At 37.6% G+C, this 26138-nt stretch overlaps 1 protein-coding gene across 2 annotated transcripts in view; it reads right to left on the reverse strand.

Moving 5' to 3' along the window:
* HDAC11 (histone deacetylase 11) overlaps window positions 1-24650 on the reverse strand; it is a 28800-nt gene extending 4150 nt beyond the window's left edge. The window contains exons 1-8 of one of the 2 annotated variants that reach the window (XM_009321979.1): window positions 24508-24650; window positions 21282-21382; window positions 15364-15480; window positions 10287-10329; window positions 8656-8732; window positions 6840-6902; window positions 4626-4722; window positions 1352-1530 (exon numbers count right to left, since the gene is read on the reverse strand). In XM_009321979.1, the coding sequence (XP_009320254.1) occupies window positions 1352-1530; window positions 4626-4722; window positions 6840-6902; window positions 8656-8732; window positions 10287-10329; window positions 15364-15480; window positions 21282-21382; window positions 24508-24574 (744 nt within the window). In that variant the 5' untranslated portion in view covers window positions 24575-24650. The remainder of the gene's footprint in view (window positions 1-1351; window positions 1531-4625; window positions 4723-6839; window positions 6903-8655; window positions 8733-10286; window positions 10330-15363; window positions 15481-21281; window positions 21383-24507) is intronic. The other variant, XM_009321980.1, reaches the window with a different exon arrangement.
* Between the last annotated feature and the right edge of the window lie 1488 nt (window positions 24651-26138).

Below are 26138 nucleotides of genomic sequence, written 5' to 3' on the forward strand. Positions count from 1 at the left end.
AGCAACTCGTTTTTCTTGGCAATTAACATTGCTCCTTCTCAAATGGCAGAAAAAATTTTGAAAAGGCACATCTTCAAGTATTCTCCGTCTATCAGTAGCTTCCATTTCTCTTGGTGGCCACTGCTTTCCAAAAAGCTCTGCTCCACCAAATGAGATCTTACACCTCAGGTCATATCCTCGCCAAGGTCAAAACCAAACAAGTCCAAGCCCCTCAGCTCTTCCTTTCTCCTTAGGGACTTTTACACAGCCATGGAAACAAAACGTGGCGATTCAGAGTGGATCTCAAGTCATTCCACCTTGGGTCCATTGAGGACTTTGCAGGCAGTCAGAAAGCAACGAAGCAGCTGCTCAGTGACAGAGACGGTAAGAATGAGGAAATACTTAAGGAAGCCAATAAAACCCAGCATGGAACTAGAGCTCTGTGCAAAAGGAAGCATTTGAGAACTAAAGAATGAAAACTGAACAGATCGAGTGATGGCTCGATTAGAAGGGAATCCAAGAGCTCACAAATCAAGAAAGCACTTTTCCATATTGAACTGGTGGACACTAAAAGAGAACCAAATGTGAAAACAGGAGAGAGACAGAACCAAGGAGCTGTCAGAGAAGGAATCATTAAAAAAAAAAATATGGAGGAAATACAAGATCTGTAAATTTTTATTATGAGAAAAGCAGACTCATTATATCTTGAAGGTGAAGACTTCTATGAAGCTATGCAGAATAAATGAAAATTTAAATCTGGTACCAAACTGGGGAGAGAGAAGGCAAACTGAACTGAAAAAGGGTAATGATATTTGTATAGAAAAGAATGAGGAAAGGGGAAAAAAACTCTGTTCATTTGCTAAGAAACCACAGACAGGCTGCACAAAATTGCTACAACTGGAAGATACCAGAAGAGCAGTTTAAAACAGCTGGGAGTGCTACAGAGGAAATTAAGTGCAAGATGGGGGTGACAAAATAAATACATCACAAAATGGGTTATGTGAGGGTAAAAGAAACAAATAAAGAACAAACCAAACAGGAAAAATAGGAGTCAGGTGAAGTGTGAAAATATATGCCTCTCTGGCTACTGTCTGGACGTTCAAAATCAGTATATTTTAGAAAGAAGACAACTGATACTGGAACAGGCACCTAAAGAACAAAAATACTTAGTCAGGAGGAGACAACAAAAAAAACATATGGTGAAAGAGCAACGGAGATGTATCTATACATATCTATAACAGGAAAATGCTCTGGTTTAGTGTAAAGTATGCACCTTACCTTCATCTAACAAACGGCCACAAGTCACTCTCAGGACTGCCTTCAGTATCTAGTGAGGAGTGAAAGTCTGTAGGTATTTTAGTATTATACAAACCTGAGGCGAAATAGCAAGTCCTCCCAATGGATCACCATCCAGAATATCAGTCCCAGCATTATAAACAATGATGTCAGGTTTTAATTCATTTAATGCTCCTTCCACGTGAGTATGTACCTTCTGAAGATATTCTGCGTCCTCTGTACCCCACTCTAATTCCACCTTGCGTTTTATGGCACCTAAAAAAAAAAGTTTCGATGTTACTCAATAAATAAAGCATTGCTCTGAAAGAAAGTGCAAGAATTAGGGAAGCAAGAGAACAAGATAACGTTTCTGGAAATTTTGTAAATACATTGCATTTTCACAGAACCCCGAATTAAAGAAAATTACTCAACTACTTGTTTTCCCAGGAAATGTAAGCACAATGACCTTGAAAAAATTCCATTGAAGAGAGTGTTAGATGCAGGGAAAAAGAAAAAAAAAAATCTGAGATACAAGTGGAAAATGTTATTGAAAAGCAGCTGATCTACATGTCCATTTACTAATCAGCAGAGAAATCAAAGAAAATTATTAACTTAAAAGTAACCTAAATAAAGCATAAGGGAAAGAAAACACTAAATTGCCATTGCAGAGGAAACAGTTGGGGGAAAACACAAGATAAATATCACTGAGAAATTATTAAGATGTTTTATTTTTATCACAACACTCAAAACTTAACAGCAAGGGATCATGAATTTATGTGAACTGCTTTATGAACGTATAACAAGATTCAGCTTTGCCCCAAGCATTTTCAATTTAATGTTCTTACCCTGTAATCCTACCAGAAGAGCAAATATCTATTCTTAATTTAAATCAAATTATTTCTAATGCTTCTAATAAAGCAGTAGAAGTGGAAGAGGAGGGTTGAGAAGGTAGAGGAAAGAAACCCAAGGTTACGCAGCCTAGTTTTGGGTGCTTTTACAGAGTTATGTGTAACTCTAAACGTGAATTGATCAAATCTATGTCAGAGGTGTTTCAAGGTATGACTTCCACCACACCATACCCTATGCCTTGAATTAAGTGACTTGAGTCTTAAATCCTAAGTGTGGATTCAGCACCCACCAAGTGTGCATGAATGCATTCAACACAGAATGACATTTATTCTCATGATTGCTGGGTAGGGTTTCTTTCTGCTCTCCTTCCTTGTTCAACGTTAGTGAAGCATTCTTTTTCTTTCCTTTATTTTATTGCATCAACATTAGTTTCAAAGATTTTTGTTTCTTTACGATATTTTTCCTGAATTCTTTTCTTATTGTTATATCAATGTTCATATAAGTCTGCACAGCTGTGCTCTTCTGAACAGCACTTAGAGCCTCTTCAGGGTAAAGAATCCGCTAGCTGGTTAGAGCTTTAGAGGAGATAAACACATTAGCATGGGGAACAAGTAAGTATTGTTCTGATGAAATCATTAATAAGTTGAGACGATCGTGAATAAGATTCCATGCCTCTGCAGGTCTCTTGTCTTCATCTCCACCACAAAACACAGAATTACAGTGATTAGTTATTACCCAGATCAGGGACTACTGATGGACACAGTGATGGATCTGTAGGTTAGAATGAACACAGCTTTTGCGTTTGATAGCCTCTTGTCCATCTCTTGCTAATTAATGAATACACTTCTACAGCTTTGAAAACTGTAAAATGACACTCAGACCAACAGCAACGCTTTTTTAAGGCCTGAACTTTGAGTTTCAGCTGTCAACTTTTTATGCTCACCCTTCAGTGAATTAGTCCTTTTCCCCATCCATCTTCTCCTTTCTCTTCCTAAAGTTCTGTGTAATTCCAAACTACTTTCCCTTATGGACCTAATATTATTATGACTAAGCATTAGTCAATGTTAGCTAGTCTTTTTTTTTTCCTTAATGAAGTGCATGGGGCAAAAAAAAAAAAATATACAGAAGAGACTCCTGTAATAAAACATGGAGAAAATGAGTAGGAAGTCCAGGGAGACAGTGATCAGTTAGAGTTTACCCTAAGGGTTCAAACTCTCAGGTTCAAGCCTCCACCTCCCTTGAAAAAGATGCCCGCTCTGATCTAATCTTCGTCTGGTCACCTACCAGGAGACAGTTTACAGGATTTAGCCACTGAACTCCTAATTTAGACACCCTTATGCAAACTACAAGGAACTACATATTCACATGTCTTTGGCCACAGCCTTCTGTACCTCATGCTTCATCTGTAGGAAGGGAATGCTAGTATTCCCAGCTTCACAGGAGAGGGGCGAGTTCAGTATTTCAGATGGGCTAACAAGGGCTTACTCTGTTTTGGTCTTAATACATCTGTTCAAAATGTTGCCATTTGATAAAGGAACAAAGGGATGCTTTTCTTGGGGGGGGGGGGGGGGGGGGGATATTTGCTTGCAATTTGTCTGCTTACAGACATGATGTGCTTTAAATGGTCATTTTTTAGTTTAATACCTTGAAATACATATATGACAATTTTCAAAACCTTTACTAGTTAAAAAACAGAAATACAATGCACTGCACCTAATTCTTGCCAAGAATCCAAATTAAGTAGAACGACAGCGTCACTGAAGAAACTGAACAGCAGAAGAACATCTCCCCCAGTAAACTATGATTCAGTTAACAAATTAAGCCTGTAAAAATGACAGTGTAACAGAATCAAAGATCAAATAAACCTTGGGCTTTTGCATTCCGATTTAACCATTATCAAAACCCCACTAATTAATTGTGACAGGTCACCAGACACAATAGGCACATCACAGTAGGGATAAACAAACAACAACAAAAAAATCAAGCACCAGCTGTTAACATTTGTATGACTGCCTTTTGCTTCCCAACTTCTTTCACATTCAGATGCATCTTGTTTCTAGATGCTTATAAAACAAGTTCTACCGGAAAGACAACACCTAAATATGTTATAACTTTCAAAAGAACATGAAACCTTTTTACACAGTATTAGCTAATCCTTAGTGAATTCTTTTAGAAATTCAGTGTAAAGGAAAGATTAAATTCTAACAGTTATCTTTGAATCAAAAGGATTATTTAATTCACTGTTCTAAGCGTGGCATGAGCTTTTGAATGGACTGCTAACAAAGTCCACATAATACCACACCTCGCATTCCAGAAATTCACTCCAGAAGTGAGGGAAAACACTACAGTGCTAACACTATTGTGATTATCACAGTGATCGTTAAAATCGTATGTTCAATGTGAAATGAAAAAAAACCACCTAGTTAACATTGTTGCAAGGAAGCTTATTAGTAAATGAAGAAGTTACTTAACAACACAGTAGGTCTTTTACTTTTTGGAATATGAATTTCAATTATACTTACGTTTAGCAAATCCATCCCCTGGATAAATATATCTATTGTACGCATCCATAATATATACCCGATGATCATCCATAAAGTCCCTCTCATGGCCATTTCCCTGAAGGAAATTTACAGTTAGCTATTCCTAGCATACGAACACAGAATTAAATAATCTGCAAATTCTAGAGTCATTAGAACTACAAAGATGTAATATTGAAAACTCCTGTGTCATTCTCTTATTTATAGTCTTGAAGGTTATTCTGAGGTGTGGAGTTCGGGGGGCTTTGACAGTATCAGTCTGAAGACTGCAGGTATTTTCAAAACCAACATACTTGTATCTCTGTGTAGGTAATTATCATAGATCTCACTGCACATATAAAAAAATAAACAAAAATTAGAAGCTAATTGTCTTCAGCAGCATCACAAAAGCAACTGTGACCACCATATAGATCTCTCATCTTCCAACTGTGCAAAAAAAAAAAAGTCACTTTCAGCTGCTGCGGGGATACTCATATTCTTATACAAGGATTAATAAATAAATAAAACAGACTACAGCTCTTCTGATAATTCAAGCCTTGGTGAGGTAAGTAATCCCTGGAAAAACTACAAACACTAAAGACCCAACAGTTTAATATATTGTTTAACACCAGGAATTCCCTACAAAAACATTGTATTGGGTGTAAAGACGGATGCTCAAGAGAAAACTCAGATTCTGAATACTTCCCCCTCCCCCATTTCTGAATTTAAATAGTATTCTTTTGGCTCTCATTTAGACTTCTCCACGTACAAAAACCATCTTTTCATGGCAATCACCAAGGTAATTTTGTTGAAATCGGTGTATCATACAGGACCCCAGCCCTTACCCCCAACAGAATTTCATTTAAACTATAGGAACAGACATTTCCACAGATATGTCTTCTGTGATTCAGTTACATAATTTATGTCCCTGGAAGCTATATTTCTGCTACAACTTCCCCTCCTGGAAACAACAAAAGGAAAAAAAAAAAGAAAGAAAGAGTCACTGCGCTAAAGCTAGTCGATGTGTGTGAAAAAGGGAACGGGAAGCACTAGAATTATATTTCTTTATGCTAAAAAATGGCAACTCCTACTTATCTCTTCAGCACCTTTGGTCCACAAATAAACAGTTCATGAACAGAAATCTAGTCATATGAGAGCCTCCGGGTGAACCATTTTCTTATGAAAGGTGAAACTCGGCAATGCACCAAGAATTGGAACACTTACAAGATAAGAATATCTGCATACTTAAAAAGGATCTGCTGAGCTACTACTTCACACACCTCTCATTCCCCAGAGAAAGGAAACAAAGGGGTAATTTAGTGTGCAGATTGATATTACCACCATGATACCTGAAAAATCAAAATACATTCCAAGAATTTTTAAAAAACGAAACAAAAACCACCCCAAAAAAGCACCAAAAAAATCCACACCCTGACAGATGGCTGAAGAGAATCATGAACATAACATCTTTCTGTTGCATAATCTATGTCCTTATTTCATGCTAATTTTAGGATGCCTAACTTGCAGATAAGAGAAATGATAGAAGATGGAAAACTTGCAGCCATTAGGCTTCCTCACTGCCATGGAGCTACGTAAAAATGGTTTATTTACACATAATAAATTATCTTCAATGTTTCAGATTGGACATAATTTTGATGCATTAACTGCTTTTCTAAAAATACAATTTCCTTCCTTTCAGGATTTATTTTGGAAATCCTACCAAAGTTGAGATTTGTTCTCAGTGCCCACAGTAAATCACTTTACCAGGTGAACACTGATGTAGTCTTTACTTCATTACCCCGAAGCCAGGCTTTCCACTAAAACACGGAAGGTCAAATTCATCCCCTGCAAAGGTTGCTGCAGTGATCCCGCATGCTGAACTAACTGTAATTCTGTTTTAAGAGATTCTTGTTTCTTCTAGGATACTGATCTACTCTGGAGACTGTTATGCCTCAGGATGCAACTCAAAAATATTTTTACATCCAGCCACATGATGGAGCTACAACTCAGTTGAATTCAATTAAACTGGCTTAACAGCCTTTTGGACCATAAAATAATTAAACAACTAAACTGTTCACAGTTTCCATCATCTATGACTAGCTTTGTATTCTGTGAGTTGACAGTTTATACTACTATTAGAAAAAATGGTATTTATCACACACTTGTGATAAATTCAAGCAATGCATCTGCAGCACTGATGTCAGGTAAGCTACTCACCTGATGAGCATCCAGATCAATAATTGTGGCTTTAGACACCCCTTGTACTCTTTCAAATAAGAACTAGATATATAAGCAAAGAAAAAGATGGAGAAAGTTATGAAGTTAGGTGACGTTAAACTGGAGGCTTCAAGCTTGCACAGCATATTACTGTTCTGATCTGAATGTAGTCAGATCATTCATTTCATTCACCAAATAAACAGCTAAATGATTCTAACATATTTAATTACAAAAGCTCTAGTTATTTCACAAAAAAAGATAATTTTTGTGGTTATACAATTAAAAAACTATAGATTTCCACCAGATGAAATGCATGAAACATGCATTTCACAGTCATCTCTGCAGGTATCTGCCTAACCTGTAGAGAAAGTTGGTGGAGAGAGGGAAGAAAGATTTCTACTCATCTCCTCTTTCTCCCACAAAGTACTAGACACAACATAGGATCAAGAACGTGTCTTTCTACAGCATCCCACACTAACTTGTAAAGCGGACTCCGCAAACGAGGCATAAGCCCAATGGCACTGAATAACAGAATGGAGCCCAGGGTAATAAACCCTGTTGTAGTAACACTGGCTCTACACAGGTGTAGCTGGTACATCTCTGCATCCCACACCAGCCAGAGCGAAAAGGACAGGTCCAACTAGGGATTAGAAAGCTGATTGTGGCATTGGTGCTGTCAGAGGCTGGAGTGGAACCAGCGACAGCACGGAGAAAGCAACAGCAACAACTGTGGGGTGGGACAGGGTGAAGCAAGAGCTGCACTGGCCCCAAAACATCGAGGAGCTAGCTTCATGAGACACGCCAAGTGAGGCTTAGCAGCAGGAAGGGAGAAACAGTCCACTGTGATGGCATCCAACTGTATAAGCATAAAATCTACCATTTAGGAAAAGCTGCTGTAGGGACTGTATGCATTAAAGCCACTTCTAGTAACAGAATTCATTTCTTATTCTACGTCTGTGAAGAAAAATAGATTTTTCAATTCTTTGAGTCTTAACTTTGACAAGTTACTATCTTTAATACAGACATGGTAAAACCCAAAGATTTTGTACAAACTGTCACCCGTTATAATTTCTCAATCTCTATTTTAATGACAGGGAAAACAGAACACTGTGGATTACTTTTCTGCAAATTACCATGTACAGAAATTAAGATGTTATGTCATATAGTGTGCTGCAATCATGAGAGCTTTTTTATGTTTGATTATTAATGATACTTCATAAATATTCTAGTATACAAATACACCATAGTACATTTGATAAAAATGAGCCCTAACTGCAGAAGGCTCTTGCTTCAGCCTTTTAACAGCTAAATACCAAATGTATTCATTCACATTCAGTGATTATTTTGGAGACATTCACTTTTTTTTCCATGCATTTGAACCACTCTGAGCACTGTATAGTGCAGCTTGATTCAGAGAGAGCATTTCTGTCTCTGCATTCGTCTTGATTGTAACCACTGAAACTAATGTGGAATTTTCAGGTTCAACTGCAAGGCTAGGATAATTATCATTGAGGATATTAAAAGTCAATCTGGTTTGATTTTGAGCGTTTTTTTGCAAGAAGACATTATTAATGCAATTGTAGTGGTTCATATTTACATTCATAATTCTCACCCCTCCAACTCTTCCCTTCCACTTAACAATACTGCATATGCGTTATGTTCTGCAGCATCAACTACCACACCATTTTCCTATTCCTACCTATCCATGGACGGCTTTATTTTCTCCTATTAAGATGTAAATTAGTTCTTATGAGTTTATGTGGATTTTTTTTCCATTTGCACAAATGGAAAATACTGGTTTAAGAGTACTTCTTACCTTTATAGCCAGTGTGATATCAGCATATGCACAAAATCCTCCACCTTTGTCACTTGAACAGTGATGAAAACCACCCCCTAAACATAAAAACGTTGAAGATGTGAAAAGCTAGATACTAAGGAACATAGATGGTCTTTGCAAAGAGACAGAGATCACTTACACATCAGGCACTTTCTTTTCTTTAGCAAATACCACGCCTAGAGCTGTTAAACCCTTACCTAGCAACACAAAACATCTCATAGGGTTTCTGCATGTATCTTATGTGTGGCCTACCAGACCATCAGGCAAAGGATCTGCAGATGCCCAGCTTAAAGGGAATCGTCCCTTTCATCTAGCACCACCCTAAGAACTGAGAAATGGACCTAGGTAACAAATGATGCCTCCGTGACAAAGCATACCGCTTTGAAAGTTCAGCTCCCCCAGGCATGCTGGAGTTGCAGAATTAACATTATGGGGCAGGTGGAAAGTTCTTTTCTACCCTGAACACCGGGTCAAAAAAAAAATACCAAACTAAGAACTATGGAGTTATTATTTGCACACGCCATTGTCTTTTGCAAACACTCAGACCAGAAGAAACACAGCCACACACACTCTTACATGAAAAAAGTACTTAGAACTCCCCCTCCCAGAACATATTTTTTATGTAATAAACCAGAACTTTTTACTGAGAAACCCATTACAAATATCTAAGCAAGAAACTTAACAAGCGCTCTTTACATATCAGTAAATATGACAGGCTTTTGGGTTTGTTCGTAATATCTATTTAATTTTTAATATTGGCTATTCACCTTGTAGAAGATGTGTTTATGAAATAATGGAAAAATCCCAGAATTGATGAACTCTATGAAAACAACAAGCTAAGTCTTACATGACACAAAATATTGCTTCAATAGTTTACTGGTTTTGCATTGCTATGAGCAGGAGAGCTGATTTATGTTCGCTATATTCTTCACAATTCGTTCATTCAAGTCTTTTTCAGGAAAAACTGCACAGACAAAAATAGACACTAACTGGTACAGCCCCGCTCTCCAGCATATCAACCAGTCCCTTGATCTGGTACGATGTATAAATTAGCTGATGATAAGATCTATGAAAATTATTTTATAATTTAATGAAAACAAAGATTTTATTGAAATATTTATTCATTAATTTGAACCACTCTGAGCGCTGTATAGTGCAGCTTGATTCAGAGAGAGGATTTCTGTCTCTGTGTTCGGCTTGTAACCACTGAAACTAATGTGGAATTTTCAGGTTCAACTACAAGGCTAGGATAATTATCATTGAGGATATTAAAAGTCAATCTGGTTTTACATTTACTCCAAACATTTTTCCTTAATTTTTTTCGCACTATTTCAATCCAAACACTTTTCCTTATATATATCATATCTTTATCCAGTTATCTTTTTTACTTTCCAAAAAATAATTAATTATAAAACTGCAATACGGGTGATAGCAGATGAGAAAACAAATCCAGTAGTTTTTCCATCTTTTCCTTTAGAGTCGATTTTAGTTAAACACAATCCAGTCACTTTCTGCTATTATAAACAGAATACACATCATGCTAAATGAAAATACTGTGATTTTAAACACACTGTTTCAAGTATCATTCAGTGTACTACATTTGTACTCACCCACATTGATTGCCCAGCCTCTATCAACAGCAAGTTTTCCTGCCTTAAGAAAATTACAGTGAGAACTTCATGAATGAACGAAGCAACCATTTAACACTGTCTGCTTCCACCCAAATGCAACTCTTGGCATTCGGACATGCCCATTGAATTTTCAGATGTTTTACCACCGCAGGTCATTCTGACTCAGATCTCTGCATGTGAGCCATACAAAACTATCCTCAGCATAATTAGTGGAGAAAGTATTTGATGTCTCATCTGTATTTCATTCTCTGGCAGTTGAATGGATGTAAAACTAACTGTGCTTTGCAGAGACAAACAACGACCCCTAGCAGACAAACGAAAAAGGGAAAGTACAAGTGTTGACAAGAGTAAAAAATGAGCAAGAATCTCATATCCTTCCTGTTCATGTAAAAATAAGAGGAATGTAAGATCAAAAATCCTGAAAATACAGATTAACATAGCTTCAGCTGGGGGCGGGGACAGAAAAATGCTACAGTATGAAGTGTCCTGTGACTTCTTTTATTTTTTAAATGATATAACATGCATAGTATAGAATATTACCAATCTTTTTCCCTCCAATACAGAAAAACTGCTTGTATCTCTCCTTTGAACTCAAATGACATTCAGGGAAGGGAAAGTATTGACACAGCAGAGATGCACAAGGCTTAAATGATAAAATTTTCATTGAAAAACCTGACTTATTTTAGCCAGGAAGAGTCAATCAAGTGTTTAACTGCAGTATTCCTTAAGTGTTACGTTAAAAAAAGAAGATATTACTAGTTAGAATTAAAAAAAAAGGTAAAAACAGATATTCTTTTCCATAAGCACGGAAAGAACATATTACGCATCATATAATGAAAGGAAGTTTGGACAGTTGAGAATTCGTCATCACCAATATTTATATTTGAGCAGTTCTAATTTAGTATTAAGAAAACTACTGGGAAGGTAAACATCATCCTGTTATGAACATGCTAACTTAACACAAATTAGATCTTGAGAAAAGATTGTAGTTTCTGAACTATAAAATCCATTAAGACACAGGGAAAGCACAGTATCTGTGATTTAGCGTACTTCCTAGGGATTCCTCACTAAAAACCAATCTTCCCATATTGCTAAAAAAATCATTAAAAAGTACAGAAACTCAACAGGAATTTTCATGATAAACAGGACCATCAGGAACAGCAGAAGATTGTACTTCTGACTTGTGTTGTACAAATTTTATTGTCTGATGAATCAAAACTGCTTTTAAAGTACATACCTATTTCCCCATAATGAAAACTAAAAAAGGTAAAAAGTAACAGCATATGGCATCAAGATCAATCCAAAAGTGACCAGTGATGTCATCCGTATTTCAGAAGGCATGATACAAAGACATAATAGATAACTAGCGGCTCTCTTCTGCGTGACCACATTTATAGATAGTGAACACACAATTATGAATTAAAGGTAACACAAGCGCAATGAAAAACATCACAAAACTATACAAAAGGATTGACTAGGTAGAACCAAGTTGAAATAGATTTCACACACGCATACTGTCAAGACCCTGACGAAATATCAAAGGTAGAGTATTAGGAAACTCTAGACTCTTCCCAATTATTTTTCTCTTCTACCATTTCCTTCATTCCTCATAACTATTGTACAGAAAGACAGCGTCGCCGTAGTAAGAGAAGACTCTGCATGTTCCTATTCAGACAGGACTTTGCAGACCAAACACCCTCACCTCAATAACCACTACTGACTGTAGTCAGAAATACGGCACAGAAGAGAGAACTGAGCAGGAGTCTGAAGTGATGCTGAAGGACTAAATGGAGACAGAATGGAGCTACTTCTTTGTCTGTGAGTGACAACCAAAAAATTTTAAGCACCATGAACCACATGAAACCAGAATTCTCTCTCTCTACTGCTACCCAGTCTATAACATCAAGTTTTAAAAAAAAAAAAAGCAGACCACTCCCAAACTTCCCAGCAGTCCGTTGAAAGCAAGATGACTACACAGATAGCACCACACTGGTTTTGCTGATATCTCCAGCTCGTGCTGGTAAATTGCTAGGAGAAAATGTTCCAGGTGGTTTATGCAGGTTTGCATTAGGGAGATGCACTGTGTTCCACTTCTGTCATCTCCGCTTTTGCCAGCTAACACCTACTAAAGGAGGTAGCACTTTTTGTTATCTAACCTATTACCATAATCCAGTAAGTCTAAAGATTTATTCAGAACCTAGCATGTTCTTTCCAAACTCTTATACTTAAATTGTCCTTTAAGGTTGGTTTAACTTTTTCAGCAGTTTATCTGGTTTTCTCCTGCTTATGCAGACCTTTAGGCTTCAACAAAAGCATCAGACATTGCTACACTGTACACTTTTACATATTTCCTTACCTCTCTATTCTCTGACTTTAAACAACATACACATCCAAGAAGACAGAGCAACACAAGAGAATTAAAGTAGAATTAGGAAATGAGATTTAAGAGGTGAGAACAACAATAGTTGGAGAAACAGAGTCCAAGGTGGGCAAGACACATACAGCTTTTATAAAAGAAAAGAAAGCCATTTCCCGTTCACAAGCCTGAATTAAAACCAGACTCAGCAACCTGCAAGGATACTTAAACATGGTAAATGTCACAGGACTCGCTATTGTCCTAAGGATTTAGGAAGAAACCACTGGCCATTTTTATTTAACAGCTCAGAGCAATAAGCAGCAGTTGACTCACTTCACACAGACAATTTCAGCATCAAGGAGGTGACTTTTTTGATCTTTCCCTCTACTATCCTCATGTTCAAAAACTTATTGGAAATCTTCCTTTGCTACTAATCATAATGCTATGATTACAACTCTCACCTTTTCCTCCAGTCATAAACAAGATTTGTCTGAACACATGCATATGTATGTCGACACATTTTTCAACTACTCGAGTACTTCACAGCATCATGAAGAGCTACATTACGTAAATACTACATTCCTCATTGTAAATAATAAAATGCACCAGCTTGCAACACAGCTCAAACACGATGACATACTCAAACTTTGTGAAGAGCTCCAGATTTTTAAATATCTGACCAATGTTTTAGATATTACAAAGGGAGTTAAGATGACATGCTTAGAAGAATTAAATCGCGCTGTTGGAAGATGTTTCTGAATCTTAACAGTAGATATTTAAGTCCAGTCACAAGCTGTCCTGTCCATTCTATTCCTTTCTCCACTACCTTTTGGTAACAAAAAGCAACAACTGGCAGAGAGTTAGTTTTACATACACACTTGCAACTCCAGCAGCAAGATGGGACACAGATTTAACAACAGAGTACTAAAATACTGAAAGAAACTGCCATTTTTTTCCGATAAAGAATCAGGCATTGAGTAGCTCTATCATTAAAAAAGTAAATACAACAGAAGAGCAGGATATTTCATCTTGCCTTAAAATCTGATAACAACTGGCTCTCTACTTTCATTTCACATAGTAAAACCCAAGAGGGCTGAAACTTAATAGTGCCCAGATCCACTTATACACACAAATGATAGCAGCAACAGTTAATCTCATGTCAGCCCCACAAAATTAAAGAAAACTTGGAGAACTGCTTCACCAAACTTTTGGGCTCACATCATTCTCGTAGGTCAGACTCAAATAGATTCAACCTTTTTCATTGTTTCTGAAAACCGTACTGCACTGCCTTTTATGCACTAGTTATAGAAAAAGCTCTTTATATTATTTATGTCTTTAATGAATTCTTGATACATTCACAAAGGTAAGCATTTAAAAATAAGAAACCTTGAACCCAGTGCAGATTACTAAGTACCTACATGTCTGTTGACAGAAATGGGAATCTACCTATTAGCCTATTTCTGAAAATAATGCCATTACTTCGTCATTCGTTTATGGCTTCCCAGTCTCGCTCACCTTTAATATCTAGTAGTTGCAATAAATCATATTCTCATATCTGGCACAGACATACTCTGAAAGGTTTGCCAACCCACAGAATAGTGTTCTTCAGTAACTGGATTCAAATAGATACAGAAAAAGCAATATGGGCTTCTACCCTTTTCACATGCACCCACTGTAACAGCTACCTTCAGGAAGAGTAGCTAAAACGCAGCAAAGATCGATTTGTACCATAGTATTAATGATTTCAGATAGGATTCTTTGTCTCCCATTTCTGTAACTGTTACAGCTCAGTGCCTGCGAAGAGAGATCAGGACTGTTACCATCTTCTCCCAGCACCATGCTGTATAGTTTCTGAACTCTAGCTCCAATATGACAAGGAATGGTAAAAAGGGCAGAAAAGGTTCCATCAGTTACCGGTTTACAATTATGAAGACATCTTTCCCTCAATACGTGGTTTAAATAACTCATTCCTGGCTCCAGCTATTAACTGTTTTCTTTCCTCCTACTACCTCAACATCTCTAATAGCAATTCTCAGGCAAAATTAAATGTCTGGCAACACTTATGCAGCTCTTCTGACCAGAGGACTCATTTAACTAATTAGAAAACAATTCTGTTAAGGTGAAAAGGCTACATCTCACTTGAGTTCAGCTGAGCTGCTTCTGTAGTATTTACAATAGAAAAAGTAGATAAACTAACTCTCATCATTAAAATGAGCAAGGTGATATGATTTTTCGATTTAAAGACTTACCTAGTCTCAAGAGCAACCAAACCATGCATCTCTTCCCATACAGTACCAAGGCCATTTGGTAAATACGTGCTTTAAAAATAGCTTCTATATTATCAATTTTGAAACCTCCCATTCCTAGAATTTGCCTGCGTTTGAACGCTGTTCAAACCTAATTAAGTTTCTATATTTGCCATAAGTCCTGCCATATCTATCATTGCTTGCCCAGGTTGCCCCTTACTGTCTCTTCCGCTTCTGCAAATTACGGACCATAAAATCAGGTATGTCCTTCACCTTGGTAGTTGCTAACAAGCAGCAAACTTTGCTCATGTTTAGGACTGTACGCTAACTCACTTCCCTCGACAGGCCTCCAGGGCTCAAGCCTTTGAGTTACACAAAATATTACAGCTCACGGGTTTATAGTGTTTTGATCAACAAGTTTAAATACAATAAAAGTGAATCAAGAGCACCTTACCATTATTGTTCCTCCTGTCTGGGTTCGTAGAGGTTTCAAAACTTTTCTCTGAACAACGAAATTGGGAAGAAAGGCAACCGGTGGAATTTCTGTGATCGTAGCCACAACAAATGACCACTACAAAGGGGGAAAAAAGTTCCAATTAATGTAGCCTGTCTTAATGATGACATTTAGATCTCTCATCAGTTGCTATTTACCGAAAAGGAGCTCACAGGTCCTTCGCAAGATTTCTAATATCTTTAGGTGGAGATGACCACAACGGTCCTTATTAGTAACCTCCGAATAGGTTCAGTCCTCAAGTTGTTAACTATGAGAATCATCACTTTCAATCACCACCACTAGGTTTTTCAGATTTTAGTATCAAATGGTAATAAATCAGCAATTTTTCAGCAAGCTAGTATGTCAGAAAATCTAATATCCCTGGGATTGGAAGGAAGAATTGTAAAATGTCCTTCAGCGGTATTAATAGCAAGCTACGTTTGATATATTGTTCAAACCTAAAATGTCTTTTCCCGTGTCAAGTCAAAAGGATATACCAAGGAGAAAGCAAAAACAAACAGACAACTCAACTAAGAAATTCAAATACTTCAGTGAACACACAGTGCAAATTTTAGCATGGAGAACTGATTAAAATTTATTTAGCATATTAAACACTTCTGGAAAATGTTTCAGGGAAACGTTTTGTTAAAAAGTCATATCATCAAGAATACGATTTGAAGGTTAGAACACAAAATATTTGCAATATGTAAATGCTTTGTTGCAAACACATATAGATTACTTCAAACAACTTCTACTAACATTGCTGCCAGCGATAACACTTCTAAATATATTTCAAAGTCTATGTCACAAGCAAGAATATACCACTTCATCCAATACTGAAACATTCAGGTACCAAGAATTACGAATTTGACACCTTGTATGAAGATTCTGAATAGCTCCTATTTTTTCAACATTAGGAAATTTAACTAGATGCAGTACATTCGTTGCCCGACTACTGTTAGCTGTCCGTTTACAAATGATAGGATGTACAAGTGGTCAATTTTAATTGAAGAAAATCACATGCCAATTTCAGGGTCATATTGAAAAAAAACTTAAGCTACTTTAGCCTCCCAGTTATCAATGTTTCAACTATGAAGTACTATTAGGTGGGGTGGAGGGGTGGCATTATTCATAACATTCTTAAGTACTAACGGTATTTTGTCAACGGTTAATTTTAAGCTCTTACTGCTTCTATATTTGTAAGACATTATTCTGTTACCATACTATCAGCTCTCCATCATTAGCGAAGTGCTTTAATTATTTTGTAATGCAGTCAATCATGATAAAGTCCTTTTGCAAGATATGTTAGCTTTTAAACAAGCATAATGTAAAAAACTAGATTCAATCCTGTTCCAAAATGGAACTGAAAAGGTCACATTTGGATAAAATAAATTTTGATCTCAAATGTGAACAATAATCACAAAATTTCAGAAAGTTTTAACACAGTTTAAAAAAAAAAATGTTAATCTCAACAGGAAGAAGTGGGCGCAATAAAGACTCAAATCAACACATATGCTGCTGCAGGTTTCTAAGTGAATGCAAGAAATCCAGACATGGTATGAGTAAAGAGTAAGCAAAGCTTTCTATTTGCAGCTGAGGACATTTACAGAACAGTGCCAAGCCCAAAGACATTCACTGCTTCAGACTTAGTCCTTTACTGTGTTTATGTAATTCCTAACATACGGGGAAAAAGTCATTTGGCTGTGAGCAAAGTCTTGGGGTTCAAAAATGCAGCTATAGACTAATGAAAATGCTGCTCAGAAAACACCACTATAATAATTGAGAATTATATTGCCTCAAACTGTGGACAGTTTTGTGCTTTTTTTTTCTTCAGTGTGCTAATTTTGTTTTCCAATATTTCCTGCAATAAATTCTCAGGACACCTATGTATATACTCGGAAAAAAAACCCAAAAGGAAATGGTTTTTTATATATATATGTATACTTCTTCATGTTGTAAAAATAAAAAATTATTTTGAATAGATGAGGACTACATTAATTATGTTTTCCAGGCTGTCAGTTGGCTTCCATAACACCAGGCTTCACACATATTAGTTTCCTTTGACAGAGAACAAACCCTTCGAATTTTTTTTTTTAAAATCACTATTTTTTGCATTCAAATTGCATATATCAGAATGAGTTACTATTTCTTTTGGTAGATACTTGCTCTCACCCAGCCACCATCAACTTACTGATCTCTCTAATAAAGTTTTGTAGACATGTAATTATGTAACTTAACAGAAATTAAAACTTGGTCTGGATTCAGGGAAGAGTAATAATCGTATATAAACACTATTCAATAACATGCCTTCACTTATTCTTTTCAGTTATCAACTCCATTTAACTCTTTATTTGTATTGCTAATATCATATGATTTTAAAAATTATTTACCTTCCTGTGTTTTGGATAAATAATTCAATGTACGAATTTAAGTTTCAATTTTTAAAAAATTTCACTCCATTTTCTTAAAAGGAGTAAAGAAGTCAAGTTAACCCTTAACCAGGTATATTCTCCTTTAATACATGCCTCCTACCAAATTAACTACAAGGCAGTATCATTAAATGTGGCTAAGTGTAACACTATACCAAGACGTTACAGCCAAAAAAAACCCCAAAACAAAATGAAACAAACAAAAAAAACCCCCGCGACTTCAAGAGCTCTTAATTTTCCTTGCTTAGGCCCAAACTCTAGAATAATGTATACATTTAATGAGGACATTCTTGCATGACTTTACTTATAAAGTATTATTACTATTAACTTTAACTCTAAAAACTCTTCTTAGTAAGGTTAAATGACTTTGCAAATTATTTCAAATTACTAGTGTTCAAGGACTAAAAGTTAAACTGAAAAACTAGTATTAGGAAGATAAAGCTAAAGTAGTTGCTTTTATGCTGATACATCCTGGATTAATACAAACAGCACATTGATGATCAAAACCAACCTTTGATGTGCTGCCTTTTATGTTATGCATTCATTGCATTCCAGCATTTTAAAATAGCCAACAACACGTCAAATTTATAAAAATAAATATGCAATTTTGTTCTTTAATATCTAAATTTAAACCAAATGCTACCTCATCCTTTTCTTTAAGAGGTCTAATAGTTACTTGAGCTGCAAAGAATGCCCTACAGCATTTGCACAGCGGTGTGAATGCTGAAACCTGCCAGACCTTGTTCCCCGAGACTTGAGTATTCGTGTTCAGTGTTCTCTCCAAGCATGTTCAAATATCATTACTTTTAAAATAACATTTTTGTATATTCCTGCAGATCTTTACCTAACACATTAACATTTACATGAAAATTTAGGCGAAGAGGATCAGATTCATTTATCTGCTCTCATGACTTTTTAAATGAACATTTTACAGCAAACCACCACTAGCCTTCATAAATTTTTCACCAATGAAGTGTGAAAAAATTGAGCAAGGAAAAAGCACAACGTAGGAAGCAAACAGGAACAACAGATGACAGCACAAGAACTGCATGAACTAAGGAACTGGACGGGGGAATTTTAAGCACTTCTGCAGGTGCCCATTTTATCCAAACCAAAACCACACATTTTCAGCTGCCGAGCCGCCTGTGGTCACTAACACAATCCACGCAGCCCAAGATGCACCCTGCGCTGCTTTATCTGAACACCTCAAACAGCCAGAAGTATCACAGGCTGAACCGATTATTTTATGAGCCTGCTTCTACTGCCTTCATTCCCGAGAGTCCTACCTCCTTCCCCAGGCACACTGCCAATGCCACCATGCGACAGAGAGACAGGCACCTCTGGTCTCTTGGCAGATGCACTCACGTGACCGGCAAGAGTCAAAGCACGCAAGCACCTGAGCACCAGAAAACACTCCCTATAATCAAATCAATCCACTTTTCACTAGGCATAAAAATTTACATTGCTAATAAAATGATTAACTTTTTATTTTTAAACCTACATAATTTGCAAATATATAAAACAGATTAAAATTTATAAGTTCAGCTGATCGAGGACCTGTTTCAGATCACTTTCAGAAAAGCACATCTTGCATTCCACTGACGCACAAGCATTATCCTCATCGTTTGCATTTCAGTATTCACTCACATATGTTATCATAGAACCTCCCATAGATAAAAATGGTTCAAGTGAAAGACTTACGTGGTCTGAAACTAGCTTTAAGCTCATTGCCTACCTCCTTCCAAAATTTCAGAATGCTAATATGAAGGAAATTCATTATTTTACATAACACTAGGAAAAGGCAATAAGTGGAAAAGTACTGCAAGCAAATTATGCAAAGTCCAGTCATTACCATAGAGACGTAAATTCTTCAAAGGAATAACTGAGGGGGAATCACCTCAATTCAAAAGGCCAAATTTTGTTGTAAGGACTAGTCACGCTACCTAAAGCGGGGAAACAGGGCGACCCTTCCTTCCAACACAGAACTGATTTCCAGTACTGTTTGACCTACTTTGTGCATACCATTTTGCTTCTCCTCAACCAACCACCAGGCAGCTTCTTCAGCTGCTGCTAAGATACCAACCACGACCTCCTCTTCAAGTGTATGGAATTTCCTAACAAATTCATGCCCAAATTTTAAGTTAAGAATGCTCAAGTGATCCATTATTTTAAGAGACCTAGGCATTCCCAGAAACACAAGCACCTTTGTAGTCTTCAGAGCTGATCTAACATAAAACTATGCCATTTATTGGTAGATCTGTATTTGTTTGGATTTAAAAAAAAAATAGCACAGCAGACTTTGGATAAGGCAATACAGATGATACGCAGGGCCTTTTCACGTCTAGCCACGTTATTTTTCATTTGCAACTAAGCACTTTTATCTTCGCTGCTTGGCAGGAATTTGCTGGCATGACCAATACAACATCTTTCAGCTTCTACAGTTGCAGGAAATATTCTCTCAAGAAAAGGGGAACGAGAGGTATGCAGTTAATCACATCTGAATGCACACGACAGTACTGGTCTTGAACACCAAGACACAAGTTATACAGACAATTCCCTGTGAAGCCATCCTGTAGGTACTAAAAATATTATTATGGTATTCCAAACTGAGCTATGCACATTACGCCCTGCTTCAAAGAAGTGATTCAGTAAAAAGAGGTGGGTGGTTCTATGGAATTAAAAGCTCAATATCAAGAATAGCTGCAATAAGATCAAATCTAATGATGTATGAAATTGCATGTAATGTTATAGCACAGAATGAAGAAGCGTAAGAGAACTCAGAAAAGGAGTAAGAGTGAAAAAAGTTCACACAAATAATTGGTCCCTTACACAGAAAAATACAACATTCCAGAAATAGCAATACAAGGACTCTTTCACTGTGGAAGGGCAAAGATGACTCAAAATAACTTCTTTTCAATTATGAAATGGAAGATTATTTCTAATACAAATCCCTTCTCTGCCCTCCAAGTAAAGAGTTGCAAAATAAAAGCAATGTCACCTGTGCTCATAAAGCAATCCTTGCATTAAAAAACATCCAATAAAGTACTCCATTTTAGTGCTCTCCAATGTATTTTCAATTTCAGAACCATATTTTACTAGAGTAAATCAAAACTTACACTTCTGAAGACTAAAATCCTGGTACTAAAGAGAATATCATTTGCATCTCAAAGATTAAAATTTTCCTTATGTTCACCTAACTTTGCTGAAATATCACTTCAGGTCACCTATATAACATGGTATACCCTCTTTCCACTCCACCCCTCTATAGTGTGAGTTGCCTACTATTTCTATGTTTTTCTTTCAGTATTCTCAATTACAACGTTGAAGTAAAAATATACCATTCTATAATCTGTAAAAGTTGATTCTATAACAAATCTAGGAGGGTATCTGTTGCCTTTGACACTAATGCTAGACAGTTTGCTTGAAAAAACACATTAATAAGTACAGCACCTTTAATTTATTAAGGTAGCGCCTTGTGTGAACAACCAAGAGATCTTCATCAGTAGCTTCCCGTGCCTGTACAATCAAGTCATCTGCAATTAGTTTTTCTTCTGAAACAGGAGAGAAATAACAATTGGCATTGTATACCATCATTTAACTTCCCATATTCCACCCTGCCAAAGAAGCTACTTTGGACTTAATGTAATAACTTCATCTGTAATGTAAATCATTGAAACAACTTTTGTTTACTCAGTGTTTACAAATTTTCCAAACAAATACCCCCCTATACAAGTAAGTTATTAAGTTAGTGTGTATATGATAAATATTGTTTACAGAAAGTTTTCAGTGTGTAATCATGGTAGCTTCTTTAAACCAAAAGACAAGACAGGTAGTGACAGAGGATGGACAGACACAAAAGAACCATTACAGGCTAGGGCTTGATACACTGGGGAAGTCTTAGTGCTCATACCATCAAATATTCACCACTCTCTAACATGCTTTAAGAAATTCCACATTTGATACTAGTATTTAATTCCCTAAATCAGAGGAGAATTAAAAAAATCAAAATTCTAAACAAAATAATTGCTTGGATGTTCACGGAAGCAAACGCTTACACTTAATCAGGATATTTCTGTCACACCCCACCTCCATTTAATTTCAAGAAATACCAATGACCTGCTATTAATTCTTCCCCTTAGAGACCAAAAGAGAGTTTATTTAAAAACCTAGTTTTATAAGAGCAAGTTACAAAATATCTCTCCAAGATTCAAGAACGTGATCGAAGAGAATACATTCAAATGCATCCATCTGGATATGCTTGCCAGAAAGTTCAAGTTAGGGTCAACTAAAAAAGCCAAGCAGTGCAGAAAAACAATGTTGCTTTGCATATGATCACTACAAACAACAAATATTAGGCACCACGCTGATCTTCCCAGACAAATTCTGATATTTAATTGCTGCACGGCTGCAGCCTTCTAAGACTCTACCTTTTCTCCAATTTTATACTTGGAGGAGGAAGAAAACAACTCACAAATGTGAGAGATTTTGTTCTGAAGTGTTATGCAAGAACTGCACCTGCAACAATATTTGTTTTGTCAAGCTTATGTTTCTCCTGAGGGAGGCTGGAGAAACATTTCATTCATTCATTGGTGTCAGACAGAAAGCCGAACTGCTAACAGTTTCATTCCTGAGGAAGGAGAAGGTAAGCGTAGAAAGATTTTCACTGGTGATTTTCTAGACGACAGGTAACAGTGTAGGTCAGCTGTTGCCAGGAGTTGCTATGGAGCCAGAGAAAACCAGGAGCGCCCTGGGGTATCCTGTGGTTTCTTTCTACTTTACAAAGCAAGGAGAGCAAAAACGATTGGGAAAACTAATTTTCTGTGAAAAACAGAGTAAAGAGTGGACACTTCACACAGAAAAGAGCTAGAGGAAAAGACTTTACATAGAGAAGGAGCAGAAAGGCAAAGGTTTTGATTAATTAAGAAAATGGTCATGGAACCCAGGACTTAATTATTTAAGGTTGTTAAAGGGAAGATCCAAAGCTCAGCTACTAAATGGAGTGATAGAATTCGTTTAACCTTGGTTAAATGAATACAAGGCCGCCTAAAGTTGGATAGGGCAATACTTAACTGCAGAAGGCCATCAGTTGAAGGAGTCATTAGGACCACGTAAATGCAAGAGGCCTGGCTCTTGGACAACCTTTGTCTTGGCAAGAAAAAAAGCCTTTTTTTTTTTTTTAACTTGATGAGCAAGTTTAAACTTTAGATGAAGAGATGCCAAGATTTTATAGGCCCTGATCCTAACCTTGGTTCTTACATTTGTATTTCCTTAATGTATTTCTGCCTGTATCTTCCAATTTGTTCAAACAGCAATAATGAGCACCACCACAAGAAGTTCTGCCTGTCACCAGAGGCGTCTCAAAGCTCTTCCCAAAGGTTATCAGAATAATATTATGCGGTTGATAAAGAATGGACTTGTACAAGCTGCACTTATCTTTCAGCCTGAAAAGCGCCATTTGCCAGTAGGCTGTCTGCAGTCTAAGTTGAACAACTAAGTTACACCCTGCAGCAAGCCAGTCATTAACACCTGTAGTTTCACAAGCCACGAGGAATGCCCCCGTTCTTGTTACACCAGGTGTAAAGCAATGGAGGTACAAGGCTCTAGGAAGCTAGACACAGTACTCCCAAACTGCGATTCAGGTCTTGCAAGCCAAACCGTTTGTAAGCTTGCAGCTAACATAGGAAGGATTTTCCATTCATTGCTACAAAACTGAAGTCTGTGTTCTGTTTCAGATTCAGGCTTGGTCCTTAAAAGAAAGAAGAAACTGGAACTGCAAACGGCACCTATCCTCAAGAGGAAACTTGAAGGAAATCTTGTTCTTAACACATTAATCTAGAACTGAAAGAAAGTGTTTGAATCATTAAAAATCTGTTGAGTATCAAAACACGGCACGTCCACAAGGCTCCAGCATTCTGCACCTCACTCAGGCTAGGCTGAAAGTCAAGATTCTGGTGCTCACTGCAAAGGTGGAAACAGTTCTCAAATATCCCACATGAACGTCTGTTGTAAAGGCCAAGCAATGAAATTCTGCTCACTTCATACTTTCATTCAAATTGCAAAGACCAGAAATATTTTAAGATGGTCTAAGACATTCCTATGCTCATGATTCTCCTTACTCCTTTTTACTCACGGTCTTGTAACGGTCTGGGCGAGACTGAAATGGACCAAGCTAGTTACCCTGACTAGTATTATTCACACCTCAGGGGAGAGCAAATCATTTAATGAGCTTGAATTTTCAATCACATTTCACGAGTTTCACTCTACACAGACACCATGACTGAGCCGAAACCAAAATTGTGGGTTTACTTAGTGGAGTGGGCTAGAACATACATTTTCAAAAGACTGTGAAACAAACCTTTGTTTTGAAAAGCCCTAGCGTAGGATGTTTGCTCTAACATTACAATTTCATCTTTTAAATATTTCATAGGCAAGATCTTCAACAATGTGTAACACATGACATCCAACTCACCTCAGAAAGCCTACAATCAATTTAACTTGCTAAGATTTAAGTACTCCAAATGTGATTAAAGAACATAGCTTAAATCTACACAATGAGCAATGACGACGTACAGTCACTATTATATTAGCAATTATTAACATAAGTCTGCACTAACTACATAATTTCTATTAGTTTTTGTGCAAATGTTGGTCTAAGAGGTACCTTCTGTTATTTTACCTTTCAAGAAATTGATTACTTTTCCCCATTTCCCTGCATCGAACGGATGCAGCTTCTCAAGTCCCATGAATGTGATGTTGTACTCTGGAGAATATATGATAGGCCAGCATGCTGATGGAGCGTCCTCATACAAATCACTTCTGTGAGGCCTTGAAAAGCAAAAAACAAACCAGTCACCGTTTTTAGCAACTATCTGCAAAGCCAAATGTTTTTCACTAAATTTCCAAATTACAAACTGGAGTCCGTACTAATACCAACTTTACATTAGGAATGATTCCTGAAGATGCCAGTTCCCATGGTTACTGAAGGAAACACTTGGTTGTTTCACTGCTTTTCAGCGGTAGGGTCGGGGAGAGTAACATCTCTCTCTTCCAACCAGTACAGTTAAACTCCTGAACTAACCAGTAGTGAGGAAAGAAAGAATAACTGAAGACTGAAGAATGTACATTAATGAATTACGCATATGAAGTTCCTTGCAGACATTAATTAATGGAAACATTTGCTTCTCTCCCCTCGTCTCTCCAAGTTCATCAAGCAGCACCTCTATCCTAGAAGGTGCATCCGGTTGTACAGACAACATAACCTTCAACAAATACACTACTAGACTCACATTTTAAAGTCTGCATCAAAACACAATTGAAAAAACAACAAACCACACTGCTCCTACACACGATGCTTCTAACAACATAAGGTTGACAAGATTTCTAGAATTTTTTCCTAGGAGCAACGGATTGTTTTGTGACCAGCTCAGCAAAAGTAAAGAGGCTTGGGTTTGTGTAGCATATAACCACAGGACACAACTCTCAACTCCAGATCTCATGCCTGTAACCCTTAACCAATATTTTCCTTTACCCCCTCCCCTCCAAATTCTTGTATTCTCCAAAACTCAATGCACAGCCGGCTCAGAGCCCTCCCTCACAACCCGCTCACAGAACAGGCAAGCAATGCTGTGCTCTGCATTTACAAACGCACACAACGAGTATCTGGTGAACGCCTGCCTGCACACATGGGCCAACAGGCAGGCCAAACCCCAGCGGTGATTCTGTGTTCACACTCAGCCTGTTCCACCAGCTGCGGCCTCCTGCCTCTGCCCCAAACCCTGTGTTACTGAGTTATGCTGAGACATCTCTTGCTCCCCGAAATTTAGCTGAAGTTTGCAAAACGCTTCGCAACTTACTAAGACAGAAGGGTCCTTTGTCAGGTGAACAATACAAACAGAAAACCCCTTATTTCCAGCCTAAATAGCCTCAAAAATACCCTTTAAAAACCCAGCTAAAAACAAAACAAAAAACCCAAACACAAGGACAATGAAGGTTTTTCACCAGAGTCTGCAGTCCCGGTCCCCACGCACCACCCACAAACAGAGCCAGGGCTCCCTGGATCCTTCCCTCGTCTCACCCCGCATCAACAGGCGGCTTTTGTAAAAGCCGCCGTGCCGCTCCCGGCCCCTGCTCCTCTCCCTGCCTGTCAGCAGGGCCTCGGTACTGCGGGGGCTGAGGGAAGGGGACGTTTCCCCGGGGTCTCCCCCTGGGCGCTCCCTCCCGCGGTCCGCGCCCTGCTTACGGCGGGACACCTCACGCCCCGGGCCGGACGGGGACGAGGCCGGCCCCGCCGGGAGCGGAGCGGAGCAG

Source organism: Pygoscelis adeliae, unplaced genomic scaffold (genome assembly GCF_000699105.1).
Source record: "Pygoscelis adeliae isolate BGI_AS28 unplaced genomic scaffold, ASM69910v1 Scaffold304, whole genome shotgun sequence".
Lineage (NCBI taxonomy): Eukaryota > Metazoa > Chordata > Aves > Sphenisciformes > Spheniscidae > Pygoscelis > Pygoscelis adeliae.